Here is a 19,532-nt window from a genome sequence, read left to right as displayed (position 1 = left end):
TTAATACTATTGAGCCCAAATTGAATTATCCATAAAAGACCTGTAATGTCCCTAAAACTTGCTGACTGATCACGCAGAATCGGTGGTGGAAACGCAGTGGACTGATAGCTATTGCTCATCTTGTTGCTTTATGTGAATACGTATATTGGCATCACTATATAAAGACAAAGCAGACACTGTGTGCACACCCATGTATATCAGCTTTCTCTTGGTCCTTCTGTTTTCCTAGGAAACCAAGATGGATTACAGTTCCTTCAGTGGAGCCCCAAGGTTCCTGACTCGGCCTAAGGCCTTCATGGTGTCGGTGGGGAAGGATGTCACCCTGAGCTGCCAGATTGTGGGAAACCCCGTCCCGCTCGTGAGCTGGGAAAAGGATAAGCTTCCGATCCAGTCGGGGGGAAGGTTTAAAATGGTGGAAGATGGTGATCTGTACCGGCTAACAATTTATGACCTGAGCTTAGAGGACAGTGGTCAGTATATCTGCAGGGCCAAGAACACCATTGGGGAAGCTTTTACTGCTGTCAGTATCAAAGTTGGGGAGGAGATGACGGTGACGGAATCGGCCCCTTACTTCATCCAGAAACCATCCTCCATCAGAGTGACCCTGGGAGACGACGTTACGTTCAAATGTAAAGTCCAGGGCAGCACGCCCCTCTCTGTGAACTGGGAGAAAGATGGGAAGCACGTGAGGGGCTGGTCCGACTCCAGCCGCTTCCAGATTGAGTCCCTCGGGGAGTCAAATGCTCTCAAGATCCAGTGCGCTCGGTTGGGGGACAGTGGGACATATGTGTGTCGGGCGGAGAACCCCATTGGCTCTGCCAGTGCTACCGCCACCTTGGTGGTGGACACGCATGGTCCTTACAGTCCGAGCAGCAGCCATCTAGACACAGGCTATGGCAAGACTGCCTCCTTGCTGTCTCATTTGCAAAAGAGGCGGGAGGAAATCAGGAAGATGGACACGTCCATGCTTGCAGCCGCTGATCCCATGGCTGCCCCAATGTACTCCGCCCCAGAGGGGCTGTCTGGTATTGGTCTCAGCCTTTCTCTGGATTACGAGAGGGCTGCCAGTCTCACCACCAAATCAGCCCGCAACGCCACCTTCGGGGTGCTGACGCGTACCTTCAACGTGACGGAGGGGAAGCACGCCAAGCTGAGCTGCTATGTGACAGGAGAGCCAAAGCCGGAGATTGTGTGGAAGAAGGATGGCGAGGTGATTACAGAGGGGCGCCGGCATGTTGTGTATGAGGATGAACAGGAGAACTTTGTGCTGAAGATCCTTTTCTGCAAGCAGGTCGATAACGGGCTCTACACCTGCACAGCCTCCAACCTGGCAGGGCAGACCTACAGCTCCGTGCTGGTCACTGTCAGAGGTGAGCGGTTATGTTTACTTATCCATTGGGGCCTGTTCGTACTCCCTTTTGTCATCAGTGGGGATGTGGTTCAGTGACAGGAGAACTAGTAATGTCTCTTGTTTTTACTCCCTTTGGTTTATCCAAGTCTCTCACACAACTGTTTCCAAATGGCTATAGAGGGAATTCCTTCCATCCAAGTCTTCCCCTCAGTCTACCCTGGACTCCCTAAAGCTCTGGCTCCTTCCCAGGTCTCTCTTCTCAATGGAGCCATCTCTCACCATTACCTACTATTCCTGCCCCTTTTCCCAGCATGCTTTGCTGCAGGGCCTACAATTCCCATGTGCCCCTGGAACTACCATCCCCGGAATGCATTAATTCTGGGCAGAAACCTGGAACAGGGCAGAGCTGGACCTGGGAACTCCCTTAAAAGGCCAGCAAACCTTGCTGACAGTCTTTCCATTGACTTCAGTGGAAATGGAATGAGATTCTGGTAAAAGAGTGTGACAAATACTAAATGAACTCCTCCGTAAAGAAAGTTTTCTTACTCAGTTTTGAATCTTTAAACAGTTCTCTCATCATCCAAAATTTCGGAGTAACCCATTTGCACTCTAAAATGTCCCTGTGAAAAATGAATTTATGTGTGAGAATTTTCCTTGCTATTTTTTTTTTAATGCAAAAATGATGATTTCCTGGAAAATGATTTCTGGCTGGAAAAATGGCCTGGAACAATAGAACATTAAATTCTACATGAGAGTTTTTCGGCACATTCCCTATTATCTGTAATACTGGACAGCATTCTAACACAAGTGCATTTTGCTAATCAGCGTTTGAAAAGATACAGCAGCATCGCCAACCCTAAGCATTCAAAAATCACGAGATTTAAAAAAAAAGAAAAAAAAAGTTGGTTTCTTTTTATTTGCCCACTGTGGGTTGTGGGTTTTTTTTTTTAAAGTCTTTATGGTTCATGTTTTCAAGCTTTTCTTTGCCGCCATGAAGGCTAGAAACTTACTTTAAAAAAACAAACAAACCTGTAAGCGGAGAGTCTAATATAATCACATGACTGCAGGAGCTGGGGCTTTCAGGAAAGCACCAAATAGAGCAAGGCACACAATAAAACCACAAGAATTAGCAACAAAATACATTTGCTGGAATTAAGACTGAATAAGGTTTTTGTGTTCTCTACCCAGTGTCCTTTAATAGCCTCAATTTAGTTTTTTTAGCCTCCAGTTTGTCCCCAGCATTTAGTGCCCCCTTCACCCACTTAGCTTATGGCCTGGGGTCACAGCCACTCTCTTTCCTGTCAGGGAAAATCCAGGGGGCTCATCTCCAGAGTCCATCGCTGCTGCTCCATATGGGGCCTACTCCTGTTCCCATGGAGGTCCATGGCAAGCCTCCCATTCACTGTGATGGGGGGAGGCCCCGGGAGCTCAGTCCTATGAGGCGCTAAGCGATGTCCGGAAGGCACAGAACGTCCTTGGTTCCCGTTGATTTCAGTGAGGGCACTTGGCCTCTCCCAGGAGGTGGCCAGCACCTCACAGGATGGGACTCAGGACCTGACCATTGTGCAGGGGCTCAATTTGGAGGTGCAAGGCAGTCCCTGCCTTGGTTATCCATCCCACAAGGCCAAGCATAATGCCAACGCACCTGAATGCAGGGGTGGCCCCCCCGGAACATCAAGCTGCCGGCCAAATTCCAGCCCACACAACAGCAGCCTGCTGTTTACGTGCGCAGCATTCTGTTCGCCCTGTCTTCCACACAGGGCATGCTGGGAAATGCCTCCTCCTGCAAGGGGCTTGGCTGGAGGCCAGTCCGCTCACCTGCGTCAGACACTGGAACAGGCAGTCATGGAAGCTTGCTTCAATCCACTAGCTGTCTGACGGCCAGCCTCTGTCGCGTTCTGTGTCAACAGATGTCCTCACAAATGGTAGGGCCGCATCACTGGGTCCCTTGCAGGCAGGTTCAGCAGAGGGGACAAGGCCTGAATAGGTCCAGAGACCCATTTTGCTCTTCCACCCCTAGAACTAGCCTCTCCCAGTTAGAGGCATAGCATTGGGGCAGCTTGCCCTGCTCCTGCCCGTGTTGTACCCGTTACGTGGGCTACACAGGCTACCGCTGTCTCCAGGGATGTCAAACTGTTACCAGCACTCAATTCACTGAAAAATGAATGCAAATGTTCTATTGGATGAGTTGCCCATGTGGAGGAAAGCAGGAGACAGGCCTCAAAATATCAAACTCTTTATAAACCTGGAAGGAAATATGCCTTTCTGATTTTATTGCAAATTCTCCTGAACCAGGAGCCCCAGGTCACGCAGACAGAGATCCTACACCTTTCGCTTAGCAAATGGATAGTTGTTTTTATGCAATTTTGCAAATTTTATTGCCCCCCCCCCCTTTTTTTTCTCTTTTCTTTTGTGCAATGTTGATGAAATCTTCCCCTGGCACTTTTTTTTTTTTTATCATCACTTTAAAAACAAAAAAAAACAAAAAAAAGGAAGAAAAGAAACCGGTTAGGCAGGTCAGCCCACTTTTCTGTCCGTGTCTTGTGTCTGTGGTGTGTGTGTGTGGGGGGGGTGGAGCGTTGGGGGGGTGAGAACAGGGAACCAACCTGTCCAAGTAGTTTTGCACTTTTCCTGTCTGTATATTTAAACTGTTTAGTGTTTAGGACTTTACTTAATCCCTTAAGGCCTCATTCCCGTGATATAAGCCAAACAGGTTCTGCCTGAGCGGATCATTTTGAAGGTTCTCAACCTTATTATTTAGAGTCGGTTGGAAAATTTTAAAAAATTCAAAATTTTTGACCAACAGCCCCCTCCTCAAAGAACAATTCTTACATAATATAGTGGGGTTCCCCCTGTTATTCAGCCATCGCTGCCCTCTATATTAAGTTAAAATGTAACTGTAATATAACTGGCCACGTATTTGGAATCTGTTGGGCATTTAAACAGAGGATAAGGGATGGAGCATGACATGTTGGAAGTACTGCATGTTGTTTCGTACAGCTGCCCTGCCACACAAACCCTGCTAATAGACTTGACACCCACTGGTGCCCCTCTTTGAGGACTTTAGCAGCTATGTGGATTACTGTTGACCATTCGTATCTGAGGATGAGGAAATTTTGGGTACAGAGCTAGAGGTAACAAATACTGCCCTCTAGGGGCTGATCCAAAGCCCATTGAATTCAGTGGAAAGACTCCCAGTGACTTCAATGGGTTTTGGATCAGACCCTATGTCCATTGCCCATATAACTCATCCTACATGATTTTAGATTGAAGGAAAGAATGTGATCCAGTAGATTTTTTTAAAAAAGAAAACATCTGCAGGTTGTGTTATCATTTATTATTAGACATAATAAAGGAAATAAAAGCTACAGGGTGTAAACACCAACAAGGGTTAGACTAGATGACCCTTGTGGTCCCTTCTAACCCTGTGGTTTTATGATTCCATGATGCGTTCTCTGGTGGATGGGGAAAGACTTAGATGTGCTGGAAAACATCTAGAAATAGCATTATTGAAAAGGGTTTTAGAATGGTGTCCATCTCATACATTCCTTTTGGAAGCTCTAGCATTAGTCCCTGTGACATGGAGAGTATGCAACTGCCAAATCCCTGATCATAGCCCCAGTGGAAAATATTAGTTATCAGTGTTCACTGTCAAGCAACACAAGTGAGTCAGAGAGCTAAAGTGGAAATGTTTATGGTTTGTTTCTTTGTTCTGGTTACTCTGTTCAGGCTTTCTGCTCTACGATGGAATGAATGGAAAATGTGTGTGTGACTGTTATAATTAAGTTTTGGATAGTGACTCCTTGCACCACCAGGAGGCCCTCCAAAAACACATCCCCAAAAGATGTAACAAAGAAGTGAACCTTTGTATTATTTATATAATCGTCTCTGTGCCACACCCTTGCATTTGGGCAGCACATCTTCATTGAACAAGCAGGCCTTATTTTGATAAGGCAGGAAGCAGCAATAATGTTCTCCAAGTGTCCACCTTTCGGCCAACGAGACCCTGCAAATATGTCTATGTACGCTGATACAGGCGTATTTATGGGGCCCGTCAATGTTATGTCTCAGGCATGCGTACTATTGATTATTCATATCTAGAAAGATGTCTCCATTGAGTATTTTCCTAAATGGCAGATTTTTTTTTCCCAATCTCATATTTTATAAGTATTATTTTGTCTTTCTTTGGGAGATTTATAATTGAATTCAACAGCGTCTATAATGGCTCTCTCTGCTTTGGCTATAAACAGGCAGGTAAATGTTAAACAATGTAAAAGAATCAAAAAGAATACAGCAGTCATTTTTCTCAGAATTTTGTACTAGAGCTGATGAAAAATCAGAATTTTCATTCCGCAGGAAATTCTGATATTGTGACATGTGTTTTATCCCCTATTGAGATGAAACATAGAAACAATTAATTTTTTTGTGGAATGAAAAGTTCTGAAAATGTTTTAATTGGAACTTTCAAAACATGTCCTTTCGATTCAGTTGGACATTACATTGCATCCACCTGAGCTGCTGCGGTGCTTCATGGAAACTGTAGTACAGGTGCCTTGTGCCTCCATTCTCCTGTATGGGCTGAGCCACCCAACTGGACTACATCTCCCATGATGCACTGCAGTCATTGCGACTCAGACAGAAGGGAGCCCTCCATGCATCATGGGAGACGTAGTCCAACTGGAGACCACAGCCCATGGGGAGAATGGCAGAATGAAGCAATGGAACTTCAACTCCCACGTGGCACCGCAGCGGCTCAGGTGGATGAAGATTAATGTCAAACGGAGCCAAAACAAAAGGTTTTGATTTTGTTGAACAAACTGAACTGTTTCGATTCTGGTCAACTTGACATGAATAGTTTAGCTTTTCCTAATGGGAAATTGAAAAATTTCAGCAAAACCAACATTTTCCTGTGGAAAATGTAGATGTTGCAGAAGAATCCACATGTTCTACTGAAAAAAAAAATTGATGGAAAATTCCAGACCAGCTCTAATTTTTTACAGAATCCAAACTCAAGAATTGATGGCTTTTCTTCACTGAAACAGTGGGGAAAACTTGCCACCCTGCACCCCACCTGAATTATTATTTGTGGGTAAGAAGTGGAATTGCCAGGCACTCTGGTTGTCCTCACAAAACTAGGCATTCTCAGCCATGTTCATATCTAACTGATAATAATGAAAATAATTATGTTTGCCAAGTCTGCCATCATCATGATCACTAGTATATTATTATTATTTTATCTATTAAGTTTCTACTTATAAAGGGTGAATAAATTATTCATAGATTTTTTTAAAATGGTTAATCAGTTGTTATAGAGTCTGACAGGCCAATTGGTTATTTATAACCATAACATTTAACCATCTATAACACCTTTTAGTGATGTGTTTATAATCCTTTGTACCAAATGCTACTCATGTCTGTAATATTCTGATAACATCTAGTGATAATTTATTAACCATTTATGAATGGAAACATAATTTAAAGTATGACCTATATTACAATAGTGCCTAGGAACTCCAATCAAGGATCAGGATCCCATTGTGCTTGGTGTTGTAAAAATAAGTAATAAAGAAGAGCCCCAATGAGAATCTAGATGTCAGACAGGAGAGGACAGGTGGACCAAATAGGCAAGTGTTGGGAACAGGGCTGTCAAGTGATCAATAAAATTAATCGCGATTAATCATGCTATTAAAATTAACTGTGATTAATCGCACTGTTAAACAATAATAGAATACCATTTATTTAAATATTATTGGATGTTTTCTACATTTTCAAATATATTGATTTCAATTCTAACACCGAATACAAAGTGTACAGTGCTCACTTTATATTTATTTTTGATTACAAATATTTACACTGTAAAAAACAAAAGAAATAATATTTTTCAATTCACCTCATACAAGTACTGGAGTGCAATCTCTTTATCATGAAAGTTGAACTTACAAATGTTGAATTATATACAGAAAAGCAAGTTTGTTTACATTTTCAGGAGATAATGCTGCCCGCTTCTTGTTCACAATGTCTCCTGAAAGTGAGAACAGGTGTTCTCATGGCACTGTTGTAGCCGGCATCGCAAGATATTTACATGCCAGATGGTATGGTGGCCGAAGCATGAAGGGGCATACGAATGTTTAGCATATCTGGCACATAAATACCTTGCAGTGCCATCTACAAAAGTCCCATGTGAACACCTGTTCTCACTTTCTGGTGCCATTGTAAATGAGAAGTGGGCAGCATTATCTCCCATAAATATAAACAAATTTGTTTGTCTTAGTGATTGGCTGAACGAGAAGTAGGACTGAGTGGACTTGTAGGCTCTAAAGTCTTGCATTGTTTTGTTTTTGAGTGCAGTTATGTAACAAAAATATCTACATTTGTAAGTTGCACTTTCACGATAAAGAGATTGCACTACAGTACGTGCATGAGGTGAATTGAAAAATACTGTTTCTTTTCTGTATCATTTTTACGGTGCAAATATTTGTAATAAAAATAATAATATAAAGTGAGCAGGGTATTCTGTGTTGTAATTGAAATCAATATACTTGAAAATGTAGAAAAACATCCAAAATATTTAATAAATTTCAATTGGTATTCTGTTGTTTAACAGTGTGATTAAAACAGCGATTAAAATGGCGATTAATCACAATTAATTTTTTTAATCATGATTAATTTTTTTGAGTTAATCACGTGAGTTAACTGTGTTTAATCGACAGCCCTAGTTGGGAGGATGAGTTAACAAAAGAACAGATCTCAGAGTAGCAGCCGTGTTAGTCTATATTCGCAAAAAGAAAAGGAGTACTTGTGGCACCTTAGAGACTAACCAATTTATCCGATGAAGTGAGCTGTAGCTCACGAAAGCTTATGCTCAAATAAATTGGTTAGTCTCTAAGGTGCCATAAGTAATCCTTTTCTTTTTGCAAAAGAACAGAGTTTAATATAAAAGCAGAAGTCTCCACTTGCCTAACTAATCAGAAATTTCTTTTATTTAATTTTTAATTTTGATTTTTGAAGTCTGCAATCACTCAGTCAATAGGTTGTGTTGGTCATTTACCCATCCCATGCTCTGGCATCCTCATGACATGCAACTTTTACATTCTCGGAACAGATCGTTTTCATTTCAATATCATATGATAAGATAGTTAGACAGCTGATACCTTCCCAAGAATAAGTAGGATAACCGCCCCCCACTCTCCAGCCTAGATAATAATCTCCAGTGCTCTAGACATCTCTCCCCAGATGCCTGTGAGGAAATATTGACCTTGCAGACTATTTTCACTGTCCACAAGGCAGAATGGCTTGTCAGGTTAAAGCTGGGTCTGGGATCAGGAATCTTATGCTCTTTTCCTTGCTCTGCCATGCTGACTTACAGTGCGGCTTTAGCAGGTCACTTACCCTTTCTGTGCTTCAGTTTCTCCCTCTGTAAAATGAAGGTGATAATATTGAGGTACCACAGAGAGGTGTTCTAAGGCATGTTGGTAAAGTCATCAGGACCCCCAAGCTGGAAGGTGCAACAGAAGTGCAAAGTATTGTGTGTATATTATGCCAAATTGATGGTGATTGGATAGATGAGCAAATTGGGGTAGAGGGCTGAGTGAGAAAAGAAGGTTTAATGTAGGCCTATATTGTCCTGATGTATAGAATTGCAGCCTGTCTCAAATTTATTAATGAAAATAGCTTCCACTCTGCTTGAGTTCCAGGTTTGTCCCTCTTATTTACCAAAGATCACATTTTGTCTGGAACTCTGTATGGCACACACAGATACCTAGCGGCTGGATAACATAAATACAAGCACATATCATTACATAGCTGTCTGACCAACCTGATTACCTTCTATGATGAGATAGTTGGCTCTGTGGATATTGGGAAAGCGATGGACGTGATATATCTTGACTTTAGTAAAGCTTTTAATACGGTCTTGCACGGTATTCTTGCCAGCAAGTTAAAAAGTATGGATTGGATGAATGGATCATAAGGTGGATAGAAAGCTGACTAGATCATCTGGCTCAACGGGTAGTGATCAATGGCTTGATGTCTAGTTGGCAGCCAGTATCAAGCGGAGTGCCCCAGTGGTCGGTCCTGGGGCTGCTTTTGTTCAACATCTTCATTAATGATCTGCATGATGGGATGGATTGCACCCTCAGCAAGTTTGCGGAAGACACTAAGCTGGGGGGAGGTAGATACGCTGGAGGGTAGGGATAGGGTCCAGAGTGACCTAGACAAATTAGAGGATTGGGCTAAAAGAAATCTGATGAGGTTCAACAAGGACAAGTGGAAAGTCTTGCACTTAGGACGGAAGAATCCCATGCTCTGCTACAGGCTGGGGACCGACTGGCTAAGCAGCAGTTCTACAGAAAAGGACCTGGGGATTATAGTGGACAAGAAGTTGGATTTGAGTCAACAGTGTGCCCTTGTTGCCAAGAAGGCTAATGGCATATTGGGCTGCATTAGTAGAAACATTGCCAGCAAATCGAGGGAAGTGAAAACCTCTATTCGACACTGGTGAGGCCACAACTGGAGTATTGCGTCCAGTTTTGGGCCTCCCATTATAAAAAGGATGTGGACAAATTGGTGAGAGTCCAGCAGAGGGCAACAAAAATGATTAGGGGGCTGGGGCACATGACTTATCGGGAGAGGCTGAGGGAACTGGGCTTATTTAGTCTGCAGAAAACAAGAGTGAGGCGGGGATTTGATAGCAGCCTTCAACTACCTGAAGGGGGGTTCCAAAGAGGATGGAGCTCGGCTGTTCTCAGTGGTGGCAGATGACAGAACAAGGAGCAATGGTCTCAAGCTGCAGTGGGGGAGGTCTAGGTTGGATATTAGGAAAAACTGTTTCACTAGGAGGGTGGTGAAGCACTGGAATGGGTTACCTAGGGAGGTGGTGGAATCTCCTTCCTTAGAGGTTTTTGAGGCCCGGCTTGATAAAGCCCTGGCTGGGATGATTTAGTTGCGGTTGGTCCTGCTTTGTGCAGGGGGTTGGACTAGATACCTCCTGAGATCTCTTCCACCCCTAATCTTCTATGATTCTATACAATGCTATGCTATTTTTGGAGGATATATATGAGCCTGATGGGCCACAAATGGAGTTGCACTTATTTTGTTTTAGATACTATTCTGCAATTGTAAAGAAAAAGGAACTGATAAAGAGGGGAGGGATAGCTCAGTGGTTTGAGCATTGGCCTGCTAAACCCAGGGTTGTGAGTTCAATCCTTGAGGGGGCCATTTAGGGATCTGGGGCAAAAATTGGGGATTGGTCCTGCTTTGAGCAGGGGGTTGGACTAGTTGACCTCGTGAGGTCCCTTCCAACCCTGATATTCTATGGTTCTAAGATGTAGAATTTGACTCACTGCTTCACATAGAGAAGTGAATAGGAATTGGTGTATCTTATACTTTCTTATGATGCCTTCAGCACGTAAATTGCATTCCCTTACATTAACACCCCGCAGTACATGGGGACAAGCAGGAAAACGTATGCAAATTAACTAAAGGTATTACTGTAAAGTAAATTAGTTCAACTGCATAAAGCCCTTATGTGGATGCTCTTATTCAGAAATAAAGTGGCCTTAATTTCATTTAGATTCTTATTCTTAATTGAATTAAGGCCACTTTAATTCTGAATAAGAGTGTCGAGACAGGGATTTAATGCACTTTAATCCTCTTTAAAAGTTAATTCGGATGAATTTTTCCTGAAGCAGGTGTCTCTGTATACACAAATTCTAATTTATACATTTATATCATCACTGAATTTGACTCATGGAGTCTTATACTCTCTGGTTTTTGCTTCCCTGCTCTGCCCCTCTGTCCTTGCCTCCCAGCGTATGAGTTACATCAGCTCACACTCCCAGAGGGACAGATTCAGAGGTGACAGGAGGTGGTGTGCAAGGTTCATGTCAGTTAGTGGGAGGAATGTAACTTACATGCTGAATGGGTCAGAGAAGGTTTGACTCACTTAGGTAAACTTAGACTGGTCTCTCTATGAGGCCCTTTGTGGGGGGGCTCTGTACTGTGTAAACCCATGCACACTTAGGCAGGGTGGAGGCAGAGAGTGGGACCCAGAGTGGCTGGAACAGCCCTGGGAGCGGGTAGGAACCCCCGGGACCCTTCTTCGCAGCCTGGAGCTGACTGCCCTCCCCCTGCCGAGTCTCAGTACCTCCCTTCACTCCCCCTCCTATCCCTCTTTCCCTCCCCCATTCACAGGAAGCTTCCACACACCCCTCCACTCCCTGACAGTGACTGGGGGGTTACTGGTAGAGCTGCTCTTAGAAGGTGCACTGTGCAGCAGGCAGGAGGCAGTGTTGCATGCTGAGACAGGCTCTCACCTTCTTTCCCCGCCACAGCAGGCAGGTGTGTACATTAGCCTTTCCTCCCCAAAGGGGATGCTGTTTTATGCCTTCTTTGCTGAGAAGCAAGGCATTTGGGTAGAATAACCTCGTTTCCAAAAGTACATTCCACATGCCTCTGAAGTTTACAGGATGGAGGCTCCCCTCCGCCAAAGCACAAATCCAGGATGGTTTAGGGCCTAATCTTTGTGGGCCTCCAGCCCCAAGAGCGTTAAATGGTCCCTTGCTGGGCACTGCTGTTCGACCCAGGAGAGAGAAAGTGGTGATGTGCATGCACTAGCCATTCGAGCAATGTTACAAGGCCACCGAGTTTCTTACAGTTACTCTTATCAGAACCTGTTCCTACAGCCTTCACCGGGTGTCAATTTATCTCTCCCCAATTGTGTATCAGAATATTAGGAAATGTTAGGGATGCACTTTCAAAGCATTGTCTGGTGATTCAGCCACATAGCTGCTGTTAATATGCAGTGGACACTGTATGAATAAATCCCTTTGTTTTGTTTATAAAATGTATCCTCTTAAGGCACTGTATCAGCTTCAGCACTTCTGTTCTAACCTGTTTCCTACCTAAATAGGAACAATGTGGCCCAATGGCCAAGGCAGTGATGGAGGAGTTAGGTGACATGGGTTCTAGTCCTATTCCTAGTTCTGGTCTTGACACTGAAGAACGATGGTCCGGTGGTTAGAGTGCTAGCCTATGGCATGGGAGACCTGTGTGCCATTCCCTGTTCCACCACATTCTCTGTTTCCACATCTATAATATGTGGATAATAATACTCACCCCTCCCTCCCTTTATAAAGTGCTCTGAGTGCCTCATACAAAAGATGTGCAGGAACAGTTGTTATGCCCTCCTTGGGAGGCCATGACCCAACATGGCGTGGACTCTTACAAAACCTGTTTGTGTCATCTTGTCTGGCTTCAGCTGCCCAGACAGATTAGTATTTATTAGGCCAAGTTTCCAAAGCACACACAGCAAGCATTTCCAGATCTGCGTTGCTGCATAAGATCATCCCGGCTCATTGTTCTGACTACGTCATCTGCTCGGAGTCCCACCCATGGCCGCCACACAAGTCACATGCTCACTGGCCTTATCGTAAAGACCACTAATAATTTAGTCCTGCCCTACCTGTCAGATCGATTAGCGTGGAGTTGACTGCGGTATTTGCTCCACCGGTGGTGCCAGCCTGTGTCCCCCATTGGTCCATGTCTCCTTCCAAGCACTTTGGTGCTTTCTCCTCCACTGACCCTTGTGTGTGGAACAAACTCCCTGAAAATAATCTACGAAGCCACTACTCTGTCCCCCATTCAACTCCCTCCCATAGGCTCACCCTCTGCTGGAATGCTCACATGTGGGCTCAGCTCACATTCCCCTATTACTGTTACCGTGTCCTATCTCCCCCAGATCCCCACTTGCTTAGTGTTTTTTATTCACCTGTTGTGTCCTGTCACTAACAGGGAATGTAAGTTCTGCAAGGCTAGGACTGTCTTTTACTGCATGTTTGTACAGCGCCCAGGGTAACGGGGCATAATCCATGATTAGGGCCTCTAGACACCATTACAGTGCAAATAACAATAACAACAATAATAACTAATAATGCATACACATTTCTATTTACTTACTTGCACATTAGGTGCCCCAACGATGTCACAAGTTCTTGTTCCTTTGTCTCATTTCTAAGAGCCCATAATACCGTTCAAGACAAAACTGAAGGATGTTGAAGTTCAGGAGAAAGAATCCGCCACCTTCCAGTGTGAGGTGCCTGTCCCTAGCACTGAAACTGCCTGGTTCAAAGAGGAGACCAAACTCCAGCAGAGCAAGAAGTACAACATTGAAGAAGAGGGGACGTACCGCCGGCTCACCGTCCAGAATGTCACCACGGATGATGATGCCGTCTACATCTGTGAAATGAAGGAGGGGAGCAGGACCATCGCAGAACTCACTGTCCAGGGTAAGAGAATCCACTGCAATGGGTTTCTCCTTCCCTTTTTGTGCCTCCCTCCCACTCCTTAAAGATTTTTATTTGTGTGGGCTAAGGTAAAGCCTGCCTGACGGCGCTGATGATTTCATCTGGAGTTGACATGAGCGTTTGCAGCTGCATTTTATGCTCTGGTGGGTGGTGCACAGTGTACTGGGAATGTGATTTCAAAAGGCCTGCCGCATTACTAGGACAGTGGAATGATCCCGTTGAGGGGTTGTTAACGGGGATTGAACCTGGACACCCCAATCTGTAAGCATGAGCCTGTACCACTTAGGTGAAAGGATTTGGGGCCAGCTTTTTAAAGGTAGTTAGATGCCTAAAGATACAAATAGGCACCTACTGGGGTTGTCAAAAGCTCCTAAGGGCCTGTCTCCCGTTGACCAAAATCTTCCCCAAGTCCTTTAGCTGTAAGCAGTAGCAAACTCAGAAACGTTCTGTGCGGACCAGCCACTGGAGGGACATAAAGCCACGCTGTCCAGGTGCAGGTTACTAGAGCACAGCACGACTTCGAGAGTAGGGCCAAAAGTCAATTGTTGGTGACTGGTGGGGAAAGTAAATGTTTTGATAGGGTTGACAGAAAAAGTGAGTTCTTTTTCACTCTTCACTTTTTGCAAAAAACCAAAAGGCCATTTTCTGAGGCAGGAAAGTGTCATTTCACCACTTAAAGCGATGATTTGCTAAGAGAACGTAAAAATTTTTTTCTCAATGAACATTTTTTCAAGAGGTTGTGATGAAAATTCATGAAAGGCAGCACGAGGTGATGAGAACAGGGAACTTCATCCCTAGAACAAATCTGTGACTACATCACTACTTCACAGATGGATATTTGAAAGGAGGAACGTTGCTAACATTAATGATTGTACCAATCACACTTCTCTAAGAGTGAAATTCACCAGGGCAGGGAGTGGCCCAGGGTCTAGGCACTACTTAAGTCCTGCTTCAGCACTATTGTTAGCTCTTAAGTGGTATCAGTCTTGTGTGGGCTGTGTGCACAGGGGTGAATTTCACTCCCATCACCTGAGCAATAGACTGGAAGCCAAGAACTCCTACACTGTAAACTCAGATCTGCCTTTGACTTTCTCTACAGACTTAGGCAAATAGCATTCCTGGACTCAGTTTTCCCATCTGCACTATGGGGTGGGATTTTCAAAAGTGCTGAAGTCTTGATGCTATTCATACTTCCCTATGGAGCTTTATCTCCTTATAAATACTAACAATATAGGGAGCATGGGTTAAAAAGGAAATGTATGACTAAAGTTACCATTAAATGTGAGCCGCAGCTGCAGAGTTCAGATACTGAGCCAGATCCAAACTTTCCTGAAGCTTACGGCTGTTCTTCATCAGGGATTTGATTTGCCCCATAATATGGATTAGGCTCCTGGGGCAAAATCTGGATGTTGGTCCAAATCCAGATGCCAATTTCCCCAAAGTTTGGGAGCTTAGGGTTGATGTGTATTGAGATCGAGGGTTTGGGCCAGTGTAGGTTTCTCACAAACACAGAGACATGTTTGCAGAAGTGTCTGTTAATTTTAAGTTTGTTGATTCACCTACATGAAATCTAAGTCCGATAGCTGTGATCGTGATTCTGATGTTGATTCTACTTATGTAAATTATAATGATCTCCATTGAAACTAATGGAGATACACTGTTGTAAAAGCTAGAGAACTGAATTTGGCCCTTTTCATTTCCGGTCTGACTATATTTCAGTTGAAGGCCATGGAGGTATCCCACTGTAAAACCTGGTGGGCCCTGTCAGATTTGTATATACAAATGCAGGTTTTACACCTGACAGCAAATGGAGAGGTGCAAGTATTATGGGAAATTTGACCCAAACAGATGCAGGAGTTGATGAAGGAAATTACAACCTACTCTTGGGAATATATTATGGATTTCTTGATTAATTGTGAAATTATAAACTTTAGAGACAAAAAGTGTTATATTCATGGCATGCACACAAAAAAGTTAGATTAAAAAAATAAATACTCTTGTTGAAAGGTTGCAGTGTTACAATGCTTTATTTCTCAGAATTCAGAATAACTCCCAAGAACCTCAAAACAGAGAGCGACAAAGCAGGCTGCTCCCTAAAAGGGAGAGGCACAGCTCACCCCACTTTACCCTAGAGTGGGTGGCTGCAGACCTACTCAGATGACCCATATCACATGGCTTCCCTCAGAGCCCCCTCACTTGCAAGCAGGACCAGGAAATCCTCACACTTAAAAATCGCTTGTTATTTTTAACACAGATGTTTTGGAGCATCTGATCCATCTTTCTGGAGTATTCATTGCCCCAAGTGGGGTGTATGTATGGCAAACAAGACAAAGAGGATAACCCTATTAATACCGAGGAGTCCGGTGGCACCTTAAAGACTAACTGATTTATTTGGGCATAAGCTTTTGTGGGTAAAAACCCTCACTTCTTCAGATACCCCTATTAATACCCCTCCTCTCCTCTTCTGAAAAAAAAATCCATCCATGACTTGAATATCATTACAGCTATTCACATTTGCAGCTTTGCAAACAAAAGTAACTTGAGTTCACACTGCAGGATGTAAACCGATCTCACGTGGGAGTCAGAAACGATCATTTCCCTCCATATCACTGCATTGCACACCCAGCTAAATTCTTCACATACTGGTCAATTCCAGAGATGGGATATTGAATGCTAGTGATAGAGTACTTGTCTGATCTGCCATGGTTATGGATACAATTTTGTCATGGTAAAATTATGCATAATTCATGGCACAGTCACAATAAAAATGAATAATTTCAAACTATGGTAATGGCAACTTTATGGACCCTGTTGATGAATATGAACAGTTCATTAGTTCACTTTGGTCAAGTCTTCTTTGAAACAGGACTATCTGAAGCCTGTCTCCCAAGCAAGGGGGAAAAAATTCATAGGGAAGGGTTGCAGAACAAAGTGTGTGAACAAGCATCTCAAACAGGTTATTAGGAGAAAGCAGAAAGCCTACAAGGAATGGAGGAAGGATGGATCAGCAAGAAATGCTACTTTTTGGAGGTCAGAAAGTGTAGGGAAAAAGTCAAAACGGTCAAAAGCCAAGCAGAGTTGGACATGGCAAAAGAAATTAAAACCAATAGTAAAAGGTTTTTCAGCCATATACATAAAAGAAAAACAAGGAAGGAAGAAATGGGACTGCTAAACATGGAGGATGGTGTGGAGATTAAAAATAATCTCGGTGGGGCCTAACACCTACACTAATATTTTGCCTCAGTTTTTAATAAGTGTAATGAGGAGCTTGGGGCAGTGGCAGGATGGCTAATGGAACAAGAATATGGAAGGAGGTGGAAGCCAAACTCAAACAGCTTTAATGAGCCCAAATTGGAGGGCCCAGATAATCTCCCTCCAAGAATATTAAGGAACTGGCACATGACATTTCAAGCCCAATAGAAAGGATTTTTAATGAATCCATAAATTTGGAAGGGTCAACACTGTGACTGGAGGATTGTGAATATAGTACCTATATTTAAGAAAGGGGAAAAGAAGTGATCCATGAAACTATGGGCAAGTTAGTTTGACCTCAATTGTATGCATGGTCTCAGAACAAATTTTGAAAGAAAAGCAGTTAAGGACATAGAGGTAAATGGTAAGTGGGATAAAATATAACATGGTTTACTAAAGATAGATCATGCTAGACTGACCCAATCTCTTTCTTTGAGAAGATAACTGATTTTTCTAGACAAAGGAAATGCAGTAGATCTAATCTACCTGGCTTTCAATAAAGCATTTGATATAGTTCCACATGGGAAGTTATTAGTTAAATTGGAGAAGATGGGGCTTTAATATGAGATTCGAAAGGTGGGAAAGGAACTGGTTAAAGGGGAGACTATAACAGGTCATGCTGAAAGGTGAACTGTTGGGCTGGAGTTCCTCAAGGATCGGTCTTGGGACCAATTGCATTTAATACTTTTACTAATGACCTTGATACAAAATGTAGGCATGTGCTAATACAATTGCAGATGAGACAAAGTTGGGAGGTATTGCCAATATGGAGGAGGACTGTAATATCATGCAAAAAGATATGGATAACCTTGAAAACTGGAGTAATAGAAATGGGATGAAATTTAATAGTGCAAAGTGCAAGATCGTGCACTTACGGACTAACAACAAGAATTTTTGCTATAAGCTGGGAAAGTATCAGTTGGAAATGGCAGAGGAGGAGAAAGACCTGGTTGTGTTGGTTGATCACTGGATGACTGTGAGCCACCAATGTGATGCGGCCATGAAAAAAACTAATGCAATCTTGGGATAGCTCAGGCAAGGTATTTTCAATTGAGATAGGCAAGTGTTATTACCATTATACAAGACACTAATGAGACCTCATCAGGAATTCTGTGTGCAATTCTAGTCTTCCCATGGTTTAAAAAGATGAATTCAAACTGGACCAGGTGCGGAGAAGGGCTATTAGGATGGTCAGAAGAATGGAGAACCAACCTTACGAGAGGAGACTTAAGGAGCTTGGCTTGGTTAGCCTAACCAAACAAAGGCTGAGGGGAGATAGGATTGCTCTCTATAAATACCTCAGAGGGATAAATACCAGGGAGTGAGAGAAGTTATTTAAGTTAAGAGCCAATGCTGACATAAGAATAAATGGATATAAACTGCCATCTATAAATCTAAGCTTGAAATTAGATGCCGGTTTCTAACCATCAGAGGAGTGAAGTTCTGGAACAGCCTTCCCAGGGGAGAAGTGGGAGCTAAAAGCCTAACTTGTTTTAAGATTGAGCTTGATAAGTTTATGGAGGGGATGGCGTGATGAGACTCTACAATGGCATAAGGCCCATCCACAACTGCTGTTAGCAAATATCTCCAATGGGTGGAGAAAGGACACTAGATGGGGAGGGTTCTGAGTTACTACAGAGAATTCTTTCCCAGGTGTTTGGCTGGTGGATCTTGCCCAATGCTCAGGGTCTAACTGATCACCATATTTGGGGCTGGGAAGGAATTTACCCCCAGGTCAGATTGGCAGAGACCCTGGGTTTTTTCACTTTCTTCTGCAACGTGGAGCACAGGTCGTTTGCTGGTTTGAACTAGAGTAAATGGTGGAGTCTCTGTAACTTAATTCTTTGAATCAAGATTTGAAGACTTCACTAACTAAGCCATAGGTTATGGACCTACTACAGGAATGGGTGGGTGAGGTTCTGTGGTCTACAATGCACAGGATGTCAGACTAGATGATCATGATGGTCCCTTCTGGCTTTATAGTCTATGAGTGGGACTGGATCAAAGCAACTAATAAACTGTTCATACGCAACAGCCGATGGAAGTGAACTAACAAACTGTTAATGTGGGGGAGCAGGATCCATATCAATGGCAAAATTCACAGTTCCGCGATCGTGGTGACCTTTCATGGTTGACTTGAAATAAATGGCAAAATTAACGGGTTCCATGACAGTGTGCACCAGGGCATAATCATATACTTAGCCATAGTGAACCCTACCTCCCCTGGCAATTCAGGATTGTTGCCTATAGGAACTATTTGCAACAGCCTCACAATAGGAGGAGTGGGGGCAAACAAGCTAGCTAATTTTAAGATGGAGTTTGGTAAATTTATCAATGGGATTATATGATGGGGTTGCCCGCAATAGCAGGTGAGTAGAACTGATGACCCAGGAAGTCCCTTTTGATCCTATGTTCCTGTCTAGTCTGACCTCCTGCATAACACAGGCCATAGAATCTCACTCAATTATTCCTATATCGAAGCCATATGTTGTGACTGAGGGCTTGTCTACACTACCACGCGGGGTCGATCTAAGATACGCAACTTCAGCTACGTGAATAGCGTAGCTGAAGTAGACATACTTAGATCTACTCACCGTGGTGTCTTCACTGCGGTAAGTTGACAGCTG

The 19,532-nt window shown here is 43.4% G+C and overlaps 1 protein-coding gene across 1 annotated transcript in view; it reads left to right on the top strand.

Moving 5' to 3' along the window:
- The first annotated feature begins 238 nt into the window (after positions 1-238).
- OBSCN (obscurin, cytoskeletal calmodulin and titin-interacting RhoGEF) overlaps positions 239-19,532 on the top strand; it is a 300,816-nt gene continuing 281,522 nt past the window's right edge. The window contains exons 1-3 of the mRNA XM_077808766.1: positions 239-960; positions 1,060-1,370; positions 13,366-13,635. Of these exons, the coding sequence (XP_077664892.1) occupies positions 239-960; positions 1,060-1,370; positions 13,366-13,635 (1,303 nt within the window). The remainder of the gene's footprint in view (positions 961-1,059; positions 1,371-13,365; positions 13,636-19,532) is intronic.

The sequence above is a fragment of the Eretmochelys imbricata genome, chromosome 2, assembly GCF_965152235.1.
Source record: "Eretmochelys imbricata isolate rEreImb1 chromosome 2, rEreImb1.hap1, whole genome shotgun sequence".
Classification (NCBI taxonomy): domain Eukaryota; kingdom Metazoa; phylum Chordata; order Testudines; family Cheloniidae; genus Eretmochelys; species Eretmochelys imbricata.
The sequence above is the reverse complement of the archived record's forward strand: the minus strand, read 5'-3'. Positions and strand labels throughout refer to the sequence as shown.